General features: G+C 48.0%; 1 protein-coding gene across 6 annotated transcripts in view; it reads right to left on the bottom strand.

The window, feature by feature from the left end:
- agap1 (ArfGAP with GTPase domain, ankyrin repeat and PH domain 1) overlaps window positions 1-21504 on the bottom strand; it is a 100154-nt gene that overhangs the window by 7590 nt on the left and 71060 nt on the right. For 5 of the 6 annotated variants that reach the window (XM_069720331.1, XM_069720332.1, XM_069720327.1 and 2 more), the window contains 4 exons: window positions 18892-19053; window positions 9286-9440; window positions 8730-8820; window positions 7958-8180 (listed from right to left, as the gene is read on the bottom strand). In XM_069720331.1, coding sequence (XP_069576432.1) covers window positions 7958-8180; window positions 8730-8820; window positions 9286-9440; window positions 18892-19053 — 631 coding nt within the window. The remainder of the gene's footprint in view (window positions 1-7957; window positions 8181-8729; window positions 8821-9285; window positions 9441-18891; window positions 19054-21504) is intronic. The other variant, XM_069720329.1, reaches the window with a different exon arrangement.

Genomic DNA, 21504 nt, shown 5'->3' with positions numbered 1-21504 from the left:
CGGGATGGCTTCGACGTTTTGTCTCCACGATCAGGACGGGACGAGAACATCCAGGAAATCGGTCCCACGCTCGCCAGCCGAAGACTTTCAGAGCTCAAAGACTCAATGAACCGACTGGAAACGTGTTAGCTTAGCAACAGGAAGGCTACAACCTACCCATAATGCAACACTGTCTGCTTCGCTCCACTGCTGTGGTGAAATAATCATCTAAAAGACGCCCGTCTTTCTTAGAAGTAACTAAAAAACATCATCTTATATTTGGACCGACACCATTTCTAGCTCCTGGTTTGGGTTCCTGTGGTTCCAGATCCAGACGGGACAACACCATCTTACAAGAATGGTAACCGTTGGTAACCGTTGGTAACTGACGCTCCGCCCACTGACTACCACAGACTGACGACACCGGCTGACTTCCTGTCCTGCGAAGGCGTCCCGTCAGAGTCTCTGACTGCACTCGTGTCCTCCAGACTCTGAAGCATGAAACCAATCATTTCCTCCTCAGCTCCTCTCGGAGCGCAAACGCTGAATGATCAGAAACCCAAAACAAACGAGGACGAACGTCTTCCTGTTTCAAATGTTTACCAGCCGGCCGCCGTGAACCCATTCAATCCAAACACATTACCCACGTCCACTTCTTCCACCCCCTTTCTCCCTTTTTCTTTATTGTATGAGCAATTTGCCGACTGAGCCAATTAGCTAAAGGGAAGAGGGGGGGAGGGGGGAGGGGGAGGGGGAGGGGTCCTACCGTCGGCGTCCAGATTCATTTCTGCTTCAGGACGGCCAGCAGGAGCCGAGCGAGGCCGGCGAGCGGCCGGCCGGAGTCACGCATGTGGAGAGCGTTATTTATTTCTTCATTATTAAAATAAGGGCGGGCAGTGGGGAAGGGTGGGGGGTGAGGTGGGGGGTGAGGTGGGGGTGAGGTGGGGTGAGGTGGGGGGGGTTAATCTGATGACTCAGGCATAAAGAATGTGCATTTAGTTTGTGCTTTTAGCCCGCATTAGCATAAAACCTAACGCGATGACAAACGATGAGCGGTCCGGTGATTGGCTCGTGTCAGCCGGCTTAATGTCAACAGTAAATTGGAGCGCTTGTTAGTCGAGTCGGGACGCGGCGACGCAGTCATGTACAAAATAATGTCTATTAGGACTAATTTAATCAAGGCCTCCTTTTACAGATGAATTAGAATGTAGGGGCCAATTATTTCTCAACGTTTGCACACTGGCCTGCCTGTCAGGAGCCGCCTCCTCCCGACCAGGCTGGGACTGAGTGAGTGTGTGTGTGTGTGTGTGTGTGTGTGTGTGTGTGTGTGTGTGTGTGTGTGTGTGTGTGTGTGTGTGCTGTTTAACATGCAGGCCGTGGGGCGGCTCCAGTCAGCAGGGGCTGCAGATAATGGCAGGCGGGATCAGCTAGTTAACCGACGCAGATGAAACAGAGCTCAGCTCAATCCACACACACACACACACACACACACACACACACACACACACACACACACACACACACACACACACACACACACACACACACACACACACACACACACACACACACACACACACACACACTCACAGATCTCGTGGGAAACCGTGATCCAGAAGATAGACTGTATTCAGACTGTTTGTTGGGTTCATTATTTGGACCTTCAGATGTGAATAAATCGGGTTTATTTCCATCATGAAGAACTGATTCTATGAACTTCATCTTTGTGTGTTTGGATCAAACTGACGTTAATCTGGCGTGACGAGGATGTTAGCACTAATGCTAACCACCTTTAAATAATGTGTTTCTAATATAACATTTGGGCCGTCGGGTGTTTTTCCACCACTTTGTGTGAATGCAGCGTTTTCATAAATAATAGAAAAACATTTGTTGTGACGTTTTCTTTTTGTCTGGATTTTTCCGGGAGGATGTTTCTGGGTTTGTGCCGGTCGAACGTCGACCGCAGAGATCCGCTGACTCGGCTCGTCCGCCGGACCTCCTTCACTCTACCGGAAACCTCGTCGTGGTCGACACGTGAACGGAAGCTGCTGTCGGAGGTCGACCTCCTCCGAGAGGTTCAAGGTCAAAGTGTCGTTAGAGGATCTCGAAGTCGATGATGAAGCGAGCTGCAGAGAACAACGTCATTAACGAGCTGCGTGTTGATCTGCAGCACGCGTGTCACGTGACCGTCTCACATCACACCAGTCCAATCTGTTATGATCACAGTCGGGAGGTGTGTGTGTGTGTGTGTGTGTGTGTGTGTGTGTGTGTGTGTGTGTGTGTGTGTGTGTGTGTGACTGATATGAGTTTGGGTTTTATGGGGGTACGAGGCAATGCTGCCCCCCCCAACTGCCTCTGACCCTGGGGGGCAATTATCTTGTGATGCCCCCCCCCCGTCCCGCTCGCCCCATCTGGTCCCTTGAGTCCAATCCCGCCGCCGTGTCGGGGCGCCGGCTGCACCTGCACCCCGGCCCAGATTAAAAGCCCCCGGTCTAATTTTAAATCTGTTAGCGCTGGCCTTCTCTGAGGGGGAACAAGACTAATCTGTTCCCATAAAGGGTCCTTGTTCTGCCCCTCGCCGGCTCCCAACGCCGACGGACCTGCTGCTGAATTATTACTGGCCGTGCATTCGTCATGTGAGGCCGGCTGTTAAGTGCGCGGCGGCGGCGCTGCGATACGATACATGGCCCCCCGACTTCATCCTTCAGACGACATCTCTCCTGCTCATTTCTCTGCTGTCTAATTAAGGTGTGGCGCCCCGACACCTGCGCATCTCTACCGCCCCCTGTTGTTCACTGAACACGGAGGAGGGTCGTCCCGATGACGTGGTGTCAGGAGAAGGATCTCACAGCAGGATTAAACTGGAGGTTTCACTTATTCCTGCAGCTTCAGACACTTTCTGGGAGCTTTCAGAGTCTATATATCTCTAATAATATCTCTAATATCTCTAATAATATCTCTGATATCTCTAATGATATCTCTAATGATATCTCTAATAATATCTCTAATATCTTTAATAATATCTCTGATATCTCTAATAATATCTCTGATATCTCTAATAATATCTCTGATATCTCTAATAATATCTCTAATAATATCTCTGATATCTCTAATAATATCTCTGATATCTCTAATAATATCTCTGATATCTCTAATAATATCTCTAATAATATCTCTGATATCTCTAATAATATCTCTGATATCTCTAATAATATCTCTGATATCTCTAATAATATCTCTAATAATATCTCTGATATCTCTAATAATATCTCTAATATCTCCTGACTGAGAGGTTCGTATTCAGACACAAACTACTACAAACACTGAATCCATCCAGGAAACAAAACGTGGACGTCACGTCTTGTTCTGCGGTGTCTTGGTGTCCCAGCTGTTCGTCGTTCGTCTCCATCCAACAGAACTCTGCAGAGACTGAACTGTGTTCAGAGAGATGCTGACCCTCTGCGACAGACTGCCAAAGGTCAGGAGCTGGCATGAGGGATGGGGGGGGAGGGGGGGGCGCAGGAGGGCGAGGGGACGGAGGCACATGGCCGCCAACCACCTCCCAGCCCAGTGGCCAGGAGGTGGGATTAGCAGCGCTGTCACTCGCTGTGCGCTCAGGCCTGTAACGCCCGCCGAGAGGCCTTTGGCTGCTGGTGTTGATGTGACACTCGACACGTAATTAAAACAATGAGCCGCGGCGCCGACAACCGAAGACCGAGGGTGCCGCGGCCGAGCCGGAGAGCCCCCGCGGGGCCTCGGCGGCGGTCGCAAACTTAGCAGCCCCCCCGGCGGTGGCATCAGCTGGGGCGCGGCACCGGGCGGCGGCGCCAGCCGAGGTGATGACGGCTGACCGCGGGCCGCCGGAGGTTAATGGGAACGTTTAGAGGACGGACAAGTCTTTTTGTGGTTCGGGGTCCCTCTGGCGCAGCAGAGCTGGCACAGTTGGTGCTCTTCCTCACTGTACCCACACAGCTCCGTCCTCTTCCTCACTACTGCCAGCGACGCGTGTCAACAAGTATCTGTCGCCACGGCGATGCGTCGCCGGGCCGAGCGGGCGCGGCGAGACTTCGTATCTGCAACGATTAGACTCTCCTCTTCCTCACCGACACTCGCTGATGCTAATGAGACCTGGACCGGCCGTCGCTGTGGGGAGGGGGGGTGGGGGGAGGCTGTGGGTGGTGGGGGGTAAAGAGATGATGACAACAGCTGGAGACGGCAGGGCTCGGCCCTGTCACATATCTCATTGGACGGGGCGACGCCAGCGAGCTGAGGTGCGATCTCTCCCAACATAATTCCTCCCTCCGGTCCGTCCGGGAGTCGACATGAGGGGAGGAGGGAGAGGGGAGGGGGGCTGTTTAATACTGACGCTCGTACTAATGCACCTCCTCTTCCTCCTTCCACCCATCCGTCCTCGGTGTCCCCCCGTCCCTCCACATCCCTCACATTTCTGTCCCATTTCCTTCACACCTTCCTCCTGTTTTTCCATTCTTCCTCTTCCTCCTCTTCCTCTCCCTCCTCCTCCTCCTCTAATCCATCCCTTTTCTTTACCTCTCATCCCCCCCCACCCCCCCGCTGCCAAACCTCCAAACAGGACCTAATTGGGGGGTGAGAGTGGGGGGCCAGACCTTGACAGACAGGAGGTCAGCGTAATTGCTGCTGGCCATATTTAACATTAAGATAATCAGGCCATTAATTACCCTTTGGATCATTAAATCAGCCACTTGCAAAATGAAATTTCGGCCTCTATTACTCACTTGAGAGACCACGAGGGGAGGGCATTTTTCCATCTATCAGCCTCCCCCCACCTCCCCTCTCCGCCTCCCATCCCTCCTGCCGCCTGGACAAAGCCTCCGCCGGCCTCGTCTCATCTCTCTTCCTGGACGCAGGTTTTTGTCACGGCTCCTCGAACGCGGAGCGATTTATGGTTTGGATTCTCTGCGCAGATCAGGCTTCGTTTCAGATATTTAAAGTCATTTAACTCACAATACAACGAGATCTGAGTCACTATTAGGAAATTAAATCAGATTACAAGCAAGATGTTAACATATATTCACACGGTGAGGCTCCACAGCTCGTCTCAATATAAACCACACACCAGTTTCACGTCACATTTAAAAAATAAAACTAATAAAAAATAGACCTTTTTTGTAAGATGAAAATGAAGGATAATTAAAAGTTTTGAACAGATGATGACTCCGTTTATATGAACAAAAGAAAGGTTACATCTTGTGGACATTTATGAGATAAAATCTTTGTGTTGGCGTCCTGCAAGGCTCAATTCTGGGTCCTCTTCTATTTTGCATTTATTTACATAAAGATATGTAAAAATAATTCAGCCTTTTTATGATCTTTTATGCAGATGAGACTCTCCTATCTATTACCTGTTCATCTCTTCTGATAGTGTTCATCTTTCCTTTCTTTAACAGAAGCTTCTTTCAACTGTCCACAAAACTAAACGTTGGTTTGTCTCGTGTCCTTTCGGTGCGTCAGCTCTGCGAACCGTTGGTTAGTCGGTGTATCAGCAGATAAACCTGCTGTGAGTCGCCGCTTGTTGACGCCTCGCAGGTTGATTTGTAATTTAAGAGGAGCAGTAAGCGGTGAGTGAATATAACCTCGGTGACACAGCTTCTACATATCATTTCATAGAGCGTTGCTGGCACTCCATAAAACTGTCATAAAAGCTCCACGCCTTCTCAGAGGGTCGGCTGTGGAGACGGAGGCTGGATGGGAGGAAGAAGGAAGGCTTTCACACAATTTCTACATGTTTTAGAGTTTCTACTGTCTATTTTTATGTAAAAGAGCTCAGGTTTAAGATTTGAAAACATGGTCTTAAATCAGGACAACTGTATGCATTTATAAACATTTTATAACACTCGAGCAAATTATGAATTCCAATAGATGTTGAGATAATTTGTGTTAATCACAACTTAAAATTAGAAAAGAATTATGAATTTGTATCTTTAGGAAGAAGAGAAATTAGCCCCTTTTCTTTATCTCTTACTATAATTTTTTTTAATATGAATTCAGTATTATAAGACTGAAGCTTGATTTAGTTTTTTCAACACCAAAATCTCTGCTGCGATGCCACATTATCTTATAATATAAATTGTAAAAAAGTAACATTTTATTTAAATTTGTGTTATTTTATCAAGTTTCTCATCCAGAAAATAACAGCAGTGTGTTTGGTTTCTTTAAACTTATTAATTAAAAGAGTTAATGTTCAGTTAAAGTCATTTTAGGTGGAAAGACTTCTGAGTGTTTCCGGAGAGGTAAAACCCGGGTTTCAGAAAAAAATGTCTACAGAGCAGCGAAACTGTCAAAGACGTACAGGAAGAAAAAAAAAGGGATTTTAAAACGAGAGAGGTGAAGAAACAACAATAAAAAAAGGAAAGCAGGGATTTATGGAGGGGAAACGACAAACAGCAAGCCACTTAAGGAATGGACTGATAAATACTATTGACAGGGCAGAGGGGGGGGGAAGTGAGGGGGGGGGGGCTGCAGCGGAGCGTCGCGGGTTAATTGAGATAATATTGACCTCCTTCTCTAATCTCTTCGGGGGAAACACGCTTCAGATTCATAAATAAATAGGAACATGAGCAACAATAAAAGCATTAGTGCTCTGACGGAGGACGGCTAATGGCATGTCGATACTCTGTGTGTGTGTGTGTGTGTGTGTGTGTGTGTGTGTGTGTGTGTGTGTGTGTGTGTGTGTGTGTGTGTGTGTGTGTGTGTGTGTGTATGAGAGAGAGAGAGTGTGTGTGTGTGTGTGTGTGTGTGTGTGTGTGTGTGTGTGTGTGTGTGTGTGTGTGTGTGTGTGTGTGTGTCTACAGACATTAATGTGGCTTTAAGCAGTTTTCTAACCTGGATTTTGATGTAAAATGTCCCTCGTTAATTCTAAAGCTCTCCGACATTCACAACAAGTCAACTCTGATTCATTTCTGTGTTTAGTTTCAGTAAAAGCTGCAGAAACTTTTATATTTCAGAGTTTTTGGACTTTTTTTCTGAGTTCATCTCCATAAAATCTTTGATTTTGTACATGTTTGTTGTGTTTCAGGGCGTGTGGGGTTAAAATGTTACTGCATGTATTTGTGAGTGTGTGTTGGGTGGGTGGGGGGGGTGAGGTGTGTGTGTGGGGGGAGTAATTACAAGGTGCTTCTGTTGACTAATGAGCGTTGGGGGGGGGTGCAGGGGGAGGACGGGGAAGTCGATCTTCGTGCGGATGGCAGTCAGCTCTAATTTGTTATGATGGCTGCAGAGCTGCAGCGGCCGATAATTACACAGCACACACACACACACACACACACACACACACACACACACACACACACACACACACACACACACACACACACACACACACACACACGGGCACGCAGGTGAACACTGATCAACACCAACGTCACGCTAAAGTTCACCGATTTGTTACTATCCCCTGTAGTCTGCAAGACAACACACACACACACACACACACACACACACACACACACACACACACACACACACACACACACACACACACAGAGTTTCAGTCGATATTCGACATCCTCGCTGAGCCACACACCAAAACAGCGCCCCCTGTCTGCAGCTGGCAGCACTGATTATTAACCAAAGTCCAGCTAAATTTACTGAAATTTAAGAGGAACATTTCTGAACTAAATCCTTTAAAGGCCTGAAGAAATATTTTTTTTTTGCATTTTTACACAAATTAAGCAGTTTAATTCCTCTGAGAGGAAAATAGTGAAAAATACTTTTTCAACAATAATCAGTGAGATGAGTTTTATTTTTAGTGTTTTTAAATGTTGCCTTGAACTTCCTGTGGTTTTCACGTTAGGTTACGGTGCTTGTGAATTTGAATGTGTAACCGCTGCAGCTGTGAATAAATAAAAGGAGTCTCGTATCTTCACGGTTTGTTTGCAGCTGCATCAGATTCTTAGATCAGGTTCCAGAACATCAGATTCAGCGGCTCGTTGTTTCCTACCTGCTGGCGTCCGGTCCGGGTTTGAGGCGTCCCTGAGCGTTGGCCTCCCACACGCCGTTGGCCAGCTCGTTGCCGATGGCCGACATGACCTTGATGAGCTCCAGCGGCCACTCGTCCAGGTCCAGGGACCGGACCCGGGACAGGTGGGTCCCCAGGTTCCTGTGGATGCCTGAGCACTCGATGCAGATCAGGGCCCCGAGGTTCAGACTGGCCCAGTCCGGGTCTGGAGGAGCACAAATAACACAGCTCATGTCTGACATCCTTCTTTCAGGGGATTCTGGGTAAAGCTGGACTGATTCATTTAATTTAATTTGATCTAATGTGAAATTATAATATTTATTTATAATATTTATGCTGCAGTTAAATGAGGTTTTAAGGTGTAAAAAAAAAAAAAAGAGTCTGAGATTAAAGGAAAGAAACAGGAAAAATAAATAAATAAATACAAATGAATCAATAAATATTTATCTCTGCTGTTTGTGTGCAAAATTTAAAATAAATCAGTTCATTTTTCTCCGGTTTAAAATGTTTATTCTGATATCTGTGTGTGTGAGATCTTTAAACTCCATCCAGTGAGGAAGCTGAGGAGCTGCAGTTAAAAGCTCTGCTAAAAAAACACAGTAAGTACACGTTGATTTAGGATCTCAGGAATTTACCTTCGATTGGAAAGAAAAAACTGAAAATCAGATTTAGATTCCAGTTTAGATTTTCCTCAAGAATTCACTCGTGATGATAATAAAAACAGAGTGGACCCCCCTCCCCCCTCAGTACTCACTCTGGGCTTCACAGTCTGCACAGCGACCGTTTCCCCGGAGACCTCGGATGGACTGCAGCGCCATCGCCTCCGTCTGGCTGGTCAGACGAGACTGGAAGAAAAAAACAAAACATTAGTTTCACTTCGGTTCCCGTCAGCGAGTCCTCAGCTGTTTCTCATCTTCACGTGGGACCGACGGGACGTTTCTCAGGTCAACATCTAAAAACCCTGAACTCTGAGGAGCTCTGCTGCTGCTACGACGTCACAGGACGAAGGAGGAAGACGAAGGAGGAAGATGAGGTTCTTTAAAAGCTGCTGGAAGTGTTCCTGTCTGTTATTAGCAAACAGGAAGTCCATCAACAAAGGTCAAGAATAAATTCATGAGTTATTTCGTATTCATATCGTTGTCTTCAGTCTGAGGTGTCGAGACAGACATGAACATGTGTCTCTGATGTCTCCAAACTCCTCCTCCTCCCAGACCTCCCTCACATTCAACAGGTCGCGACCTTCAGGAGACGCTGACCTCCTGTGGAGCACTTTGTCCCTGCGGCTCACCGTAGACCAGCTTTGCTCTCACCTTGTTCTTGCTGCTCTCGCAGGACTGCAGGCTGGCCAGGATCTGGCTCTCGATGACCTGCACCCAGGCGTCCCGCTCCTCGTACGACGTGGCCTCGAAGTGCCACGTCTGCCCCGTCAAAGACACGATGGTGAACTCAAAGTTCTCCTCTTGTTCTGCAGGAGAGGAAACAGAGCGGCGGTTCAGCACGGAGACGAGGACGACCGACTCGCTCTGGAGTCTTCGTCGTGTTTAAGCACACCGAGGAGGAGAGTCGACACCACGAACGCAACCTGAGGAGAAATAAAGAGTCCAAAACCTGAAGGAACGAGTTCGAAGAGAAACTATGAAACATGAACTTTTATCACAACAGAGGGAGACATAAAAAAAAACATCAAAAGGTTAGAAATCATTTCCATAAAGTTCCAACTCTGACGGTCACGTCAGCGCCGAACACCTGAAACGTTCAAAGGAAAATTACAGCGTTTGAATGAAGCCTCATTAATGTTGACATGCAGCTGCAGGATGGAAAAGAGCCGAGCAGCACAATATTATTGTTCTTATTATGATCATTATGGGTGTTAATGAGGAGGAAACACGGTTTGGAAACAGGAAGTTCATCGCTAGTTTTACAAAATAAAAGCTGGAGTAGAAGAAACAGATCCAGGACCTGTTGGTTGTTTTTACAGTTTATTTTATTTCCTGGTGTTTGAACTAAACATCCGACCTGCTGCCGGGTACAGAAGCAGCTCCGTCTGCGACACCTGTTCTCCCGGAGCGACCGCCGCTGACCGCCATGACCTCCGTGACCTCTGTGACCCCGCCCCCTGAAGCCAGGATGTCACCCAAATTACAGGGCCCCATGCCCCCTTCCCTCCCCCCCTCCCCCCGAGGCCCCCCGGACCCTCTCCTCTGCAGACGTGACGGTAGGAGAGGTCAGTCTTTACAATCAGGTCCTGCTGCAGGCGGACGCAGGGATCGATTACCCAGAACCCCCTCAGAGGTTAATGGGCCAATCAGGAGTCAATTAGACTGAGAGAGAGAGAGTGTGTGTGTGTGTGTGTGTGTGTGTGTGTGTGTGTGTGTGTGTGTGTTCGCTCAAAAAACCACCATGAAACTTCCTGTTTTTGTTGAAGTAAACCGATTCAGTTTGATGTTTTTATGAGATCTCTTTATTCTTTTCTAAACTTCAAACTAAATATGAATCTGTAGATTAAATCAAATAATTTGTCGACATCCTGATTATTATCAAATTATTATTATTGAGCTGAATCTGCTGAATTACAGTCAAGTGTTGCTTATTTGGAGACTACAATAAATAAATTATTACATTTCAGTCTGAATTTTATCAAAATGTCAAAAATCATTTTAATAAATGTGAATAAACGATTCACTTTCTGGATTTTTCAGAGATTTCAGCTCCGTCTCAAACTTTAGTTCAAGTCTGGAAGTTTATTCTGAATCTTTTTAACCTTCAGATGAATTTAAAAGAAATCAGAGTCTTCTTCACACGTGCATCTGTAGCTTTGATCCAACAAAGCAGCTGAAAGCTCAGAAGACGGTCTGCAGGTCTTTGAGAGATTATTCATTTTTACGGTTTCCTTCCTTAACGTCGCTGAACATTTGGAAACCGTTACGGAGCGCAGGGAGGACGAAGGAGGGAGTCGGTGTCACCACCACATCGGATCAGAGAACAGCTCCTGTTTACAATTAGTGGGGGGAGGAGGGGTATTCAGTGAATCAAAGGACGGCCTCCAGCCTCCAGCTCAGATCATCATTCCCAGGATTCCTCCGTCTCCTTACCAACAGACCTCAGACAAGGAGGCGGAGCTCCGGACGGCGACTCGCTCTGGAAGCAGCCGCTCAGGAGAAGTTCATCAGTCGCAGAGCGGCCGCCAACATTTGCTCCTCCTCAACTCAACTCCACTCATTTGGATAATTGGGAGCATCTCAGAGCAGCAGAGCTGAAGCTGCCCTCCGGCTCCAGATAATCAACGGAGGAGAGGAGGAGAGGAGGAGGGGAGAGGAGAGGAGAGGAGAGGAGAGGAGAGGAGAGGAGAGGAGAGGAGAGGAGAGGAAGGAAGGAAGGAAGGAAGGAAGGAAGGAAGGAAGGAAGGAAGAGCCCGAGCTGAGGAACCGTCTCGTTCCAGAACTGAAAACAGGTCTGAGGTCTCCGACATGTTTAAAGCTCCACGTTACTGAAACATTCTGAACTTCTTCAGAACCAAACAAAGGAGCAAAAACAAAAAGACTTCAAAAGAAAAACTGACAAAAGAATTTTTTTTTTTTCTCTATCCGTGAAAACAAGATAAAGAAGTCTGACGATAGAATCTGTGAAATATTCACTTCTTCCACATCAGAGAGAGAAAATAAAATATGACAACGGAATCTATAATTTCACGTCTGTATGTGGAGCTCCTGGTTGTTCTTTCTGAACCACCCATCAAGCAGCCGGAGAGCCCTGCAGGGTCAGGAGCAAGATCCCATCATAATTAAATTCCCATGATTCTCTGTTTTCAGGCGGGGAGGGGGGAGGGGGGGGTTGAGGGGTGGTGCTGCTTGACAATTATGGAAACCAACAATCCAGAAAGGCCCGGCCTCTCCACAGCGTAAATGAAACGCTGTTTCTGGATGTAAATGCTGCACACTGACCCGGCGCACCGCAGCAGCTAATGAAGAAAAGCAGGGGGGCATCGGGCCGAGCTCAAGCTCCTCCCACCACCCAGTGTCACCACGGAAACCTCCACCTGAACCTGAACTGTGTGCCCATTTACAGCTACACTCATCATGAAATGTCGAAAAATGTTGGTGGTGGAGACCAAAGATGGAGCAAAAACAGACGCAGTATTTGACTTACATTCATTACAAGGACAGACACGACTGTCAATCAATGGAGCTTTAAAGCAGGACTGAAGGATGACGTCTGATCATGTGACTGCATGTCGAGCTCATTCATGTGAATCAAACTGTTCGTCAATGAATCGATCGGTAAACTGTCCAATCACAGAACAGCTGATGATTCCAGCAAATCAAACGTGAACGTTTGGCTGCTTCTCTGATCTTAAATTAAGTTGAATATTTTCAGGGTTTCAACATGAAAACGTCTCTTAGTATTTTTTGGGGGGATTTCAGATGTTTAACATCGTTTATGATTATCATAATTTAGACTCAATAAAATAATTTGAATGAAAACCAACACTTGTATCTCCCTTCTGAATTTTGCTGATTTTTTGTTGTTGATTTTAAAGGGGCTTTTTATATTTGTTTTTTTTGCAATAAAATTGCAGGAATTGGTAAAGAAAACTACGACTAATAATCCTGAGAGAGTAAATGCCCCCAAAAATGTTATATTATGCAATTTGTTAAAAATATCAGAAAAATATGAACAAATCGTTCCAGGATCCGGAGCTTTAAACCACATCAAACACAGACGAGGAGTTTTCTACAAATCTTAATCAACTTTAACGTGTTTATTTTGGATTAAAAACGGAATATTTCATTGGTTTGAAGAAATGAAGACTGACAGGTTTTCGTTCATATTCTCGGTCCTGGATACTTGGCAGCCGTTTGAACCTCGTCTCTGTTGCTGCACGCGACTAAACGTATACATGAGTTGAAAACACACGGCGCCACGCAGACGGCGATCCGCCGCCGCGGTGCCGTGTTGGTAATTACCGCCACCGCTCTCGGCTACTGATGGTGACATTCGCACACTAGAGAGGTGGCGCCGAGGCAATTTGTGAACTCTGACACCGGCAACCTTTAGCAGCAGCAACAGAACAAACCCAATATACAGCATTTACAAGACGCAGGGTGGACGGGGGGGCGGGAGGGGGGGCGGGACATGCATACGAGCCTATCATCCGGGGTGTGAGGTGTCGAGTCGGCCCAGCGGGGGGCGGCGTGGAGGTGCAATGAGAGGGGAGGCGTGAGGGAGACAAAAGGGGGCCTCGGGAAACACAAATTAAAAGCCTTAAATGTCACCGCACACAGTATTGCTTTGCGACACAGGTCATTACTCTCCATATTATTCGCAGCCTTTTACAACATTAATAACCTGGAAAATATTGGAGCCGATTGTTCCGACGTCGCTCTGAAAAAGAAATCTGTTTGTGCGTCACAGACTTCAGACTGAACGAGAACCAAACACAGACGGAGGAGATCTGGTGATTTCCAGTCAAAAGACTTCATCTCTCTAAGATATCGGCTGTAATAACGAGAAAATAAAATCTAACAGCCAATCACGGAGCTTTGTGAAGATGTCACGGAGCTTATTGAGCGTCTCCTTCACGTCGTTATTTCTTCCGGTTTAGTTTATTTGTAACTTTCCTCTCTGAGGTTTCAGCAGAGAAGAACTCAGGATGGATTCATGAGAGTCTCCTGGTGATATTCATGATGACGCTGCAGCGTCTTTCAATAACATAATTAATATTGTGTGGAGGGTTTGCGGGGCGGCTCAGCGCCCCCTGGTGGTGGTTCGATGATTGAGAATCAGTATTTTTTAAGACGTCTACATCTATAAACTCTTTCACTCCAGATGTAGTCGACTTTTAAGCGTCTTCTGACTGAAATCACCAGATCGATGACTTCTGGGTGATGCACATTATTCTCCAGCAGGGGGCTCCACCCCTGCAGCAGTGGGTGGGGGCGGGGGTGGGGGCGCGGTGGGGTGGGGTGGGGTCGGTGGGGGTCCGTCCACCCCACCACAGAGGTTTGTTTTTTTACCTTCTGAGTTGTGCAGACTGTTGGTGTAAATGCTGCGAAGGCTACCGACACGATTTAGTTTCCAAGCTTTACGTTTGGCTGCATCCCCCGACGGCAGGAAGAGAAGAAGAAGAAGAGGAGGAAGAGGAGGAGGAGGAGGAGGAGGAGGAGGAGAGGTGAGGACAGACGGGGTGAATGAGACGACATGGACAGAAGAGGGAAGAGAGACAGGTGTCAGAAACAGCAGCATTCAGGAAGCTTCGGAGAGGGGGCGTGGCTTGAAGTGGGAGGAGCCAGTGAGCATGAAGGGAGGTCAAGGGGGGCGGGGGGTGGAAGTTAGTTAAAGAACAACAAAACAAATTTTGACTAAACTGGTTAACTTAAAAAGACCTCAGTCAACAGCTGTTTATTGAAATGGATCTGATCAAAGCCTGATGAACTTCCTGCAGATGTTTCACATTAAAAGCTGACCGGGAAGGAAAAGAACTGTGTTGCTGGAGAGCTTTTATTGTGAAAAATCAGCTTCATTAAAACAGCAGTGCTGAAAAGGTTAGTTGACTGATCAATTATAAATGAGGTGTCTAATTCATTTATGTGGCAATAAAAGCCAAATATCTGCAGGTTCATGTTTCAGATCATTATGAACTGAATATATTTGGGTTTCAGGTGGTTGAATATTAAATGTATTTTTCAGTATACTCGCTTATTTTAAATCCACAGTGGCGATGACTTATCGAAACGAGCAGGAAGTGCCAGCAGGGAACAAAAAATTTACAAAATAAAGGTTTGAGCAGAACCTCCTGGACGGCATTAAAACCGCTGTGATTCTGCATTTCCTCTGCAGCTCCGATTCTTCCTCGGGTGGAGCTCCGCGACCTCTGACCTCTGCTCCGTCATAAACCTCGGTAATATTCCCTTCCCCCGAGGCCACGGCGAGCATTTACCAGCAAAACCAACATTTGCGGAGGATGAAATAGAGTCGACACTTTAAATGTTACTCTGCTTGTTTCCTCGTTCTGCCACGAGTGAAATAATTCAGCGGCGCATTAAAAAGGTCGCAGCTCTGGAAGAGCGAAGCTGCTTCCTGTTCGGAGGGAAAAAACATCCGAGATGCAGAAGCTGAACGACGAGAAGTCGCTTTCACATCATCCAGGTTTTTACACAAGAATATTTCAGAAAGTAAACGATGTGTTTCCTGTTTTGGTTCTCGATAATTTAACAGTTCTTCCTCAAAATAAGTGAAAAGAAAATGTGAAAACAGACTTTTCTTCATTATTTGTATTTTTTTCTTTAATTAAAATGCTTTTTTATTTTTAATTTTAACAGTAATTAAACATCTCAAACATTAAATATTAAGCGTCCTGTTTCATGCTCACAAATGGAAATTTAAGGTCAACCTTTTTTAAATGATATTTTAATATTGGCACTTCTTGACTTCTTATCCATCTTTACGATTTTGATCTACTTTCCAAATGGGCTCATAGAAATATTAAACAAATTATATAATTGAAATGAAAAAAAGGAAAACAAATATTTGTAATTTTTTTCTTTTAATCAAAATGTTTATATTTTAGCAGTAATAATAAATCCTCAAACATTAAGTATTAAAACTTTCCTGTTTCATGCCCACAAATGCAAATGTAAATGAAATGTGTATTTTTTCCGTACTTGCACCTTATTCTTTTTATATTGTTCAGATGTTTTGCTCCGTTGTGACGGACATGTCTCTGTGGACCACCTGGACTCTCCTCCTCAGAGGCTCCTTTGTCCCCCACCTGTTTGACCCCCACTGACCCTACTTGACCTCTGGCGGCGGGTGGAGCCGATCTCCCTGATTAGTCCGACTTTAAAGGAGCCGGTGATCACAGTGCAGGTGCAGCGAGCGGCGGACAGACGGGCCGACCGTCGGGGTCACCGGCTCCGCCCGCCGCCGGGAATTTACCGGCCCGCCAATCAAAGCGCTCGCTTCCCTCCAGGAATGTGGCGAGCCGCTTCAAACATCAGGTTTCAAAGCTGGAGGACGGAGCAGCGAATCAAAGAGCGGCGAGTTAACGAGGACGAGGCCCGACGGGTTCACCTGACGCAGGTGTGTTCTCTCAGGAATCCGACAGAAAGGAGGACGGGATGTTTCTGAAGAGATGAGACGGCATCAAAGCAGCCGCAGGAGTCAAGACAACACAAACTCGTACAGAAACATACCCCCCCCCCCCCCCCCCCCCCCCCCCCCCCCCCCCCCCCCCCCCCGAAAAAAAAAAAAAAAAAAAAAAAAAAAAAAAAAAAAAAAAAAAAAAAAAAAAAAAAAAAAAAAAAAAAAAAAAAAAAAAAAAAAAAAAAAAAAAAAAAAAAAAAAAAAAAAAAAAAAAAAAAAAAAAAAAAAAAAAAAAAAAAAAAAAAAAAAAAAAAAAAAAAAAAAAAAAAAAAAAAAAAAAAAAAAAAAAAAAAAAAAAAAAAAAAAAAAAAAAAAAAAAAAAAAAAAAAAAAAAAAAAAAAAAAAAAAAAAAAAAAAAAAAAAAAAAAAAGGGGGGGGGGGGGGGGGGGGGGGGGGGGGGGGGGGGGGGGGGGGGGGGGGGGGGGGGGGGGGGGGGGGGGGGGGGGGGGGGGGGGGGGGGGGGGGGGGGGGGGGGGGGGGGGGGGGGGGGGGGGGGGGGGGGGGGGGGGGGGGGGGGGGGGGGGGGGGGGGGGGGATATGAGGCGAGTCTGAAGACCTCCGAGGTCAACGAGAGCAGCAGAGAGGCCCGGAGGTCCAACGAGGAGCAACACAAACACCACCTCCTGCAGCCGAGGAGGCAGGAGGCAGGAGGCAGGAGGCAGGAGGCAGGAGGCAGGAGTGGGTTTCTGTGTGTGTGGTGTGTGTGAGTGTTGTCTCTGTGTGTGTCTGTGTGTTGTGTCTCTGTGTGTGTGTGTGTGTGTGTGTGTGTGTGTGTGTGTGTGTGTGTGTGTGTGTGTGTGTGTGTGTGTGTGTCTCTGTGTGTGTGTGTGTGTGTGTGTGTGTGTGTGTGTGTGTGTGTGTGTTGTGTCTCTGTGTGTGTGTGTGTGTGTGTGTGTGTGTGTGTGTGTGTGTGTGTGTGTGTGTTGTCTCTGTGTGTGTGTGTGTGTGTGTGTGTGTGTGTGTGTGTGTGTGTGTGTGTGTGGTGTCTCTGTGTGTGTGTTGTGTCTCTGTGTGTGTGTGTGTGTGTGTGTGTGTGTGTCTGTGTGTGTGTGTGTGTGTGTGTGTGTGTGTGTTGTCTGTGTGTGTGTGTGTGTTGTCTCTGTGTGTGTGTGTTGTGTCTCTGTGTGTGTGTGTGTGTGTGTGTGTGTGTGTTGTGTGTCTGTGTGTGTGTGTGTGTGTGTGTGTGTGTGTGTGTGTGTTGTGTCTCTGTGTGTGTGTGTTGTCTCCGTGTGTGTCTGTGTGTTGTGTCTCTGTGTGTGTGTGTGTTGTGTCTCTGTGTGTGTGTGTGTGTGTGTGTGTGTGTGTGTGTGTGTGTGTGTGTGTGTGTGTGTGTGTGTGTGTGTGTTGTCTCCGTGTGTGTCTGTGTGTTGTGTGGTCCTACCTGGGGGAGCTGGGCCGCGGGGGGCGGTTCCCCCTCATGAATAACGGCGGGCTTTGCTCTGACATGAAGATACTTCACCGCCGCCCGGCGTGACAGGCGGCGAGCCGGCGGCCGGCCGAGCGCGCTCGGTGCTTAATGGCTAAATTGGGAAGACTGTTACTAATCGCTTATTGAATAATGAAAGTGACACAGCTGATAAAAGATTTCAATACGCTGGATTATTTATAATATTTCACTTAAGCCTCTCCGGCTGACTAATAGGAGGAAGAGTCGATGAGAGGAAGAGGAGGAGGAGGAAGCACGGCCCTGAAGGAGGCCGAGGAAATTTACATAGAGGGAACAATAATAGGAAGTAAACAACAAAGAGGGAAGAGAAGGAGACAAGGAAAGGAGAGGAGGAGGGAGGAAGACGATGGAGCAGGAGAAGAGGGAGGAGGCGGGACATGAGGAGGAGGAGGAAGAGGAGGAGGGACATGAGGAGGAGGAGGAAGAGGAGGAGGCACATGAGGAGGAGGAGGAAGAGGAGGAGGCACATGAGGAGGAGGAGGAAGAGGAGGAGGCACATGAGGAGGAGGAAGAGGAGGAGGAGCGGAACTGAAAGCAGATGCAGCGTCGATCCGTCACTCAGACAGCCACTTGCCTTGTCAGCTGCTTGTTGCCGCGGTGATGGAGAGACGAACATTACACATCTGCTGCTGCTGCCACATCTGTTCAACCAGCCACCCAGCGTGTGTGTGTGTGTGTGTGTGTGTGTGTGTGTGTGTGTGTGTGTGTGTGTGTGTGTGTGTGTGTGTGTGTGTGTGTGTGTGTGTGTTAATGAGAACAAGCTCGGCGATTATTATGATTAAAAAAAAGATCAATAACGATGAGAAAGTGATTTCAGATGAAATCTGTGAACAGCCAATCAGGACGCAGCAGCAGGGTGATGTCACTGACATGTGACGGGCAAAACAAGGAAGTAAACACACATCGTTGGAAAATAAACGACAAGTCTGGGTAGTCGGCAGGAACACCGATGGACTAGAAACAGAACCCGGACCGGTCCGATTCCAGCTGTTTGATGAAGCAGCGGAATAAAATATGAACTCTGAGGCAGAGAGGAACCACTCCTCCCACAAACCAAGAGATGACGAGAGGAGGAGGAAGATGAAGGTCGGACAGGGTGGAGAGATGAAGGGCTGACAGAATGACAGGATGGAGAGACCCGTCGCTCACAGCGGAGGTCGGGAGTCTCGATCACATGACTGCGTTTCCCAACCCCGGTCTCCAACCGGCCGCCGATGATGTCACCGCGAGGACCGAGGGATTCTCAGAGCGGTTTCAGGGGGGAAGGATTTGGCGGTCGGACCGGGGCGGGGAAAGTGTGAGGCGAGGGGGGGGGGGATGGCGTTACCTTCCGCAGTACCAGAGAGGCCGTCGGCTTTGAAGTTGCTGGTGCTCTTCTTCCTCCGGTGCTTCTTGCGGTTGGCGTGCGGCGACGGAGGCGGCTCCATCTTGGGACTGGTGGTGCTGGAGATGCTCGGACTGGAGCACACCGAGTCGCCCAGGCCCGTATCTGAGGGTCCAGAACCACACGGGGAGGTTAGAGAACCACACGGGGAGGTTAGAGAACCACACGGGGAGGATAGAGAACCACACGGGGAGGTTAGAGAACCACACGGGGAGGATAGAGAACCACACGGGGAGGTTAGAGAACCACACGGGGAGGATAGAGAACCACACGGGGAGGTTAGAGAACCACACGGGGAGATTAGAGAACCACACGGGGAGGATAGAGAACCACACGGGGAGGATAGAGAACCACACGGGGAGGTTAGAGAACCACACGGGGAGGATAGAGAACCACACGGGGAGGATAAAGAACCACACGGGGAGATTAGAGAACCACACGGGGAGGATAAAGAACCACACGGGGAGGATAGAGAACCACACGGGGAGGATAGAGAACCACACGGGGAGGATAGAGAACCACACGGGGAGGTTAGAGAACCACACGGGGAGGTTAGAGAACCACACGGGGAGGATAGAGAACCACACGGGGAGGTTAGAGAACCACACGGGGAGGATAGAGAACCACACGGGGAGGATAGAGAACCACACGGGGAGGATAAAGAACCACACGGGGAGGTTAGAGAACCACACGGGGAGGTTAGAGAACCACACGGGGAGGATAGAGAACCACACGGGGAGGATAGAGAACCACACGGGGAGGATAGAGAACCACACGGGGAGGATAAAGAACCACACGGGAGGATAGAGAACCACACGGGGAAGTTAGAAAACCACACGGGGAGGATAGAGAACCACACGGGGAGATTAGAGAACCACACGGGGAGGTTAGAGAACCACACGGGGAGGATAGAGAACCACACGGGGAGGATAGAGAACCACACGGGGAGTTTAGAGAACCACACAGGGAGGATAAAGAACCACACGGGGAGGATAAAGAACCACACGGGGAGGTTAGAGAACCACACGGGGAGGATAAAGAACCACACGGGGAGGATAGAGAACCACACGGGGAGGATAGAGAACCACACGGGGAGGTTAGAGAACCACACGGGGAGGATAGAGAACCACACGGGGAGGATAAAGAACCACACGGGGAGGTTAGAGAACCACACGGGGAGGTTAGAGAACCACACGGGGAGGATAAAGAACCACACGGGGAGGTTAGAGAACCACACGGGGAGGTTAGAGAACCACCCGGCTCACAGGGAACCTGAAGCACAACATTCTCTGAGGACGGATTCACACAAGAAACAGTTTTAACCTCAACTTCACCCACTGAGCGTTTCAGCTAAATTCATTTAGAATGTTTAGCACTGGATTTAAACCAGTTCTAAACCAGTTCTAAACCAGTTCTAAACTGGTTTTAAACCGGTTCTAAACTGGTTTTGGAGCCTTTTTTAAGAACTGTTCTTCTTCTGTGGATTCAGTCAGTATCAGAGTTTATCTCCGACTCTGAGGTTCTGACCAGCAGCTGCCAGAGTCTGGTCCTGGTAGTGTCTGAAGATGGTTCTTGTTGGACTCCGGTCCTGGTAGTGTCTGAAGATGGTTCTGTTGGACTCCGGTCCCGATGGTGTCTGAAGAAGGTTCTGTTGGACTCTGGTCCTGGTAGTGTCTGAAGATGGTTCTGTTGAACTCCGGTCCTGGTAGTTTCTGAAGATGGTTCTGTTGGACTCTGGTCCTGGTAGTGTCTGAAGATGGTTCTGTTGGACTCCGGTCCTGGTGGTGTCTGAAGATGGTTCTGTTCCGACTCCGGTCCTGATGGTGTCTGAAGAAGGTTCTGTTGGACTCTGGTCCCGGTAGTGTCTGAAGATGGTTCTGTTGGACTCTGGTCCCGGTAGTGTCTGAAGATGGTTCTGTTGGACTCCGGTCCTGGTGGTGTCTGAAGAAGGTTCTGTTGGACTCCGGTCCTGGTGGTGTCTGAAGATGGTTCTGTTGGACTCTGGTCCCGGTAGTGTCTGAAGATGGTTCTGTTGGACTCCGGTCCCGGTAGTTTCTGAAGATGGTTCTGTTGGACTCCGGTCCTGGTAGTTTCTGAAGATGGTTCTGTTGGACTCCGGTCCTGGTAGTTTCTGAAGACGGTTCTGTTGGACTCTGGTCCTGGTAGTTTCTGAAGACGGTTCTGTTGGACTCCGGTCCATCAGATGGATATAAACATCTGCTCAAGACTGATCCAGTTTAATAAAACGGTTCTTTATGTTTTAAACTGGAGAGCATCAGTTGGACCTGACAGGTTCAGGACTGATGAAACCTGACCGGGTTCTGTTCAGGTGGGCGTACAGGACCGACCCGGGGCGAGCGAGGCTCCGCTCCGGAGTCTCTCTCTCTCGGCGCTCCACTCGTCACGCCGGCTGCTGACAGCTGTGACTACAGGCGGAATAAAATAACATTCAGCTCCCATCAATATCACCGTGGAGACGCTGACATGGCCCGGTGTGTAGCGGGAAAACACACACACACACACACACACACACACACACACACACACACACACACA

Source organism: Brachyistius frenatus, unplaced genomic scaffold (genome assembly GCF_029030835.1).
Source record: "Brachyistius frenatus isolate BFR_SWC_R1_liver_20210118 unplaced genomic scaffold, ASM2903083v1 Contig_238, whole genome shotgun sequence".
Taxonomy (NCBI): Eukaryota; Metazoa; Chordata; class Actinopteri; family Embiotocidae; genus Brachyistius; species Brachyistius frenatus.
This window is presented reverse-complemented; position numbering and strand designations above follow the sequence as displayed.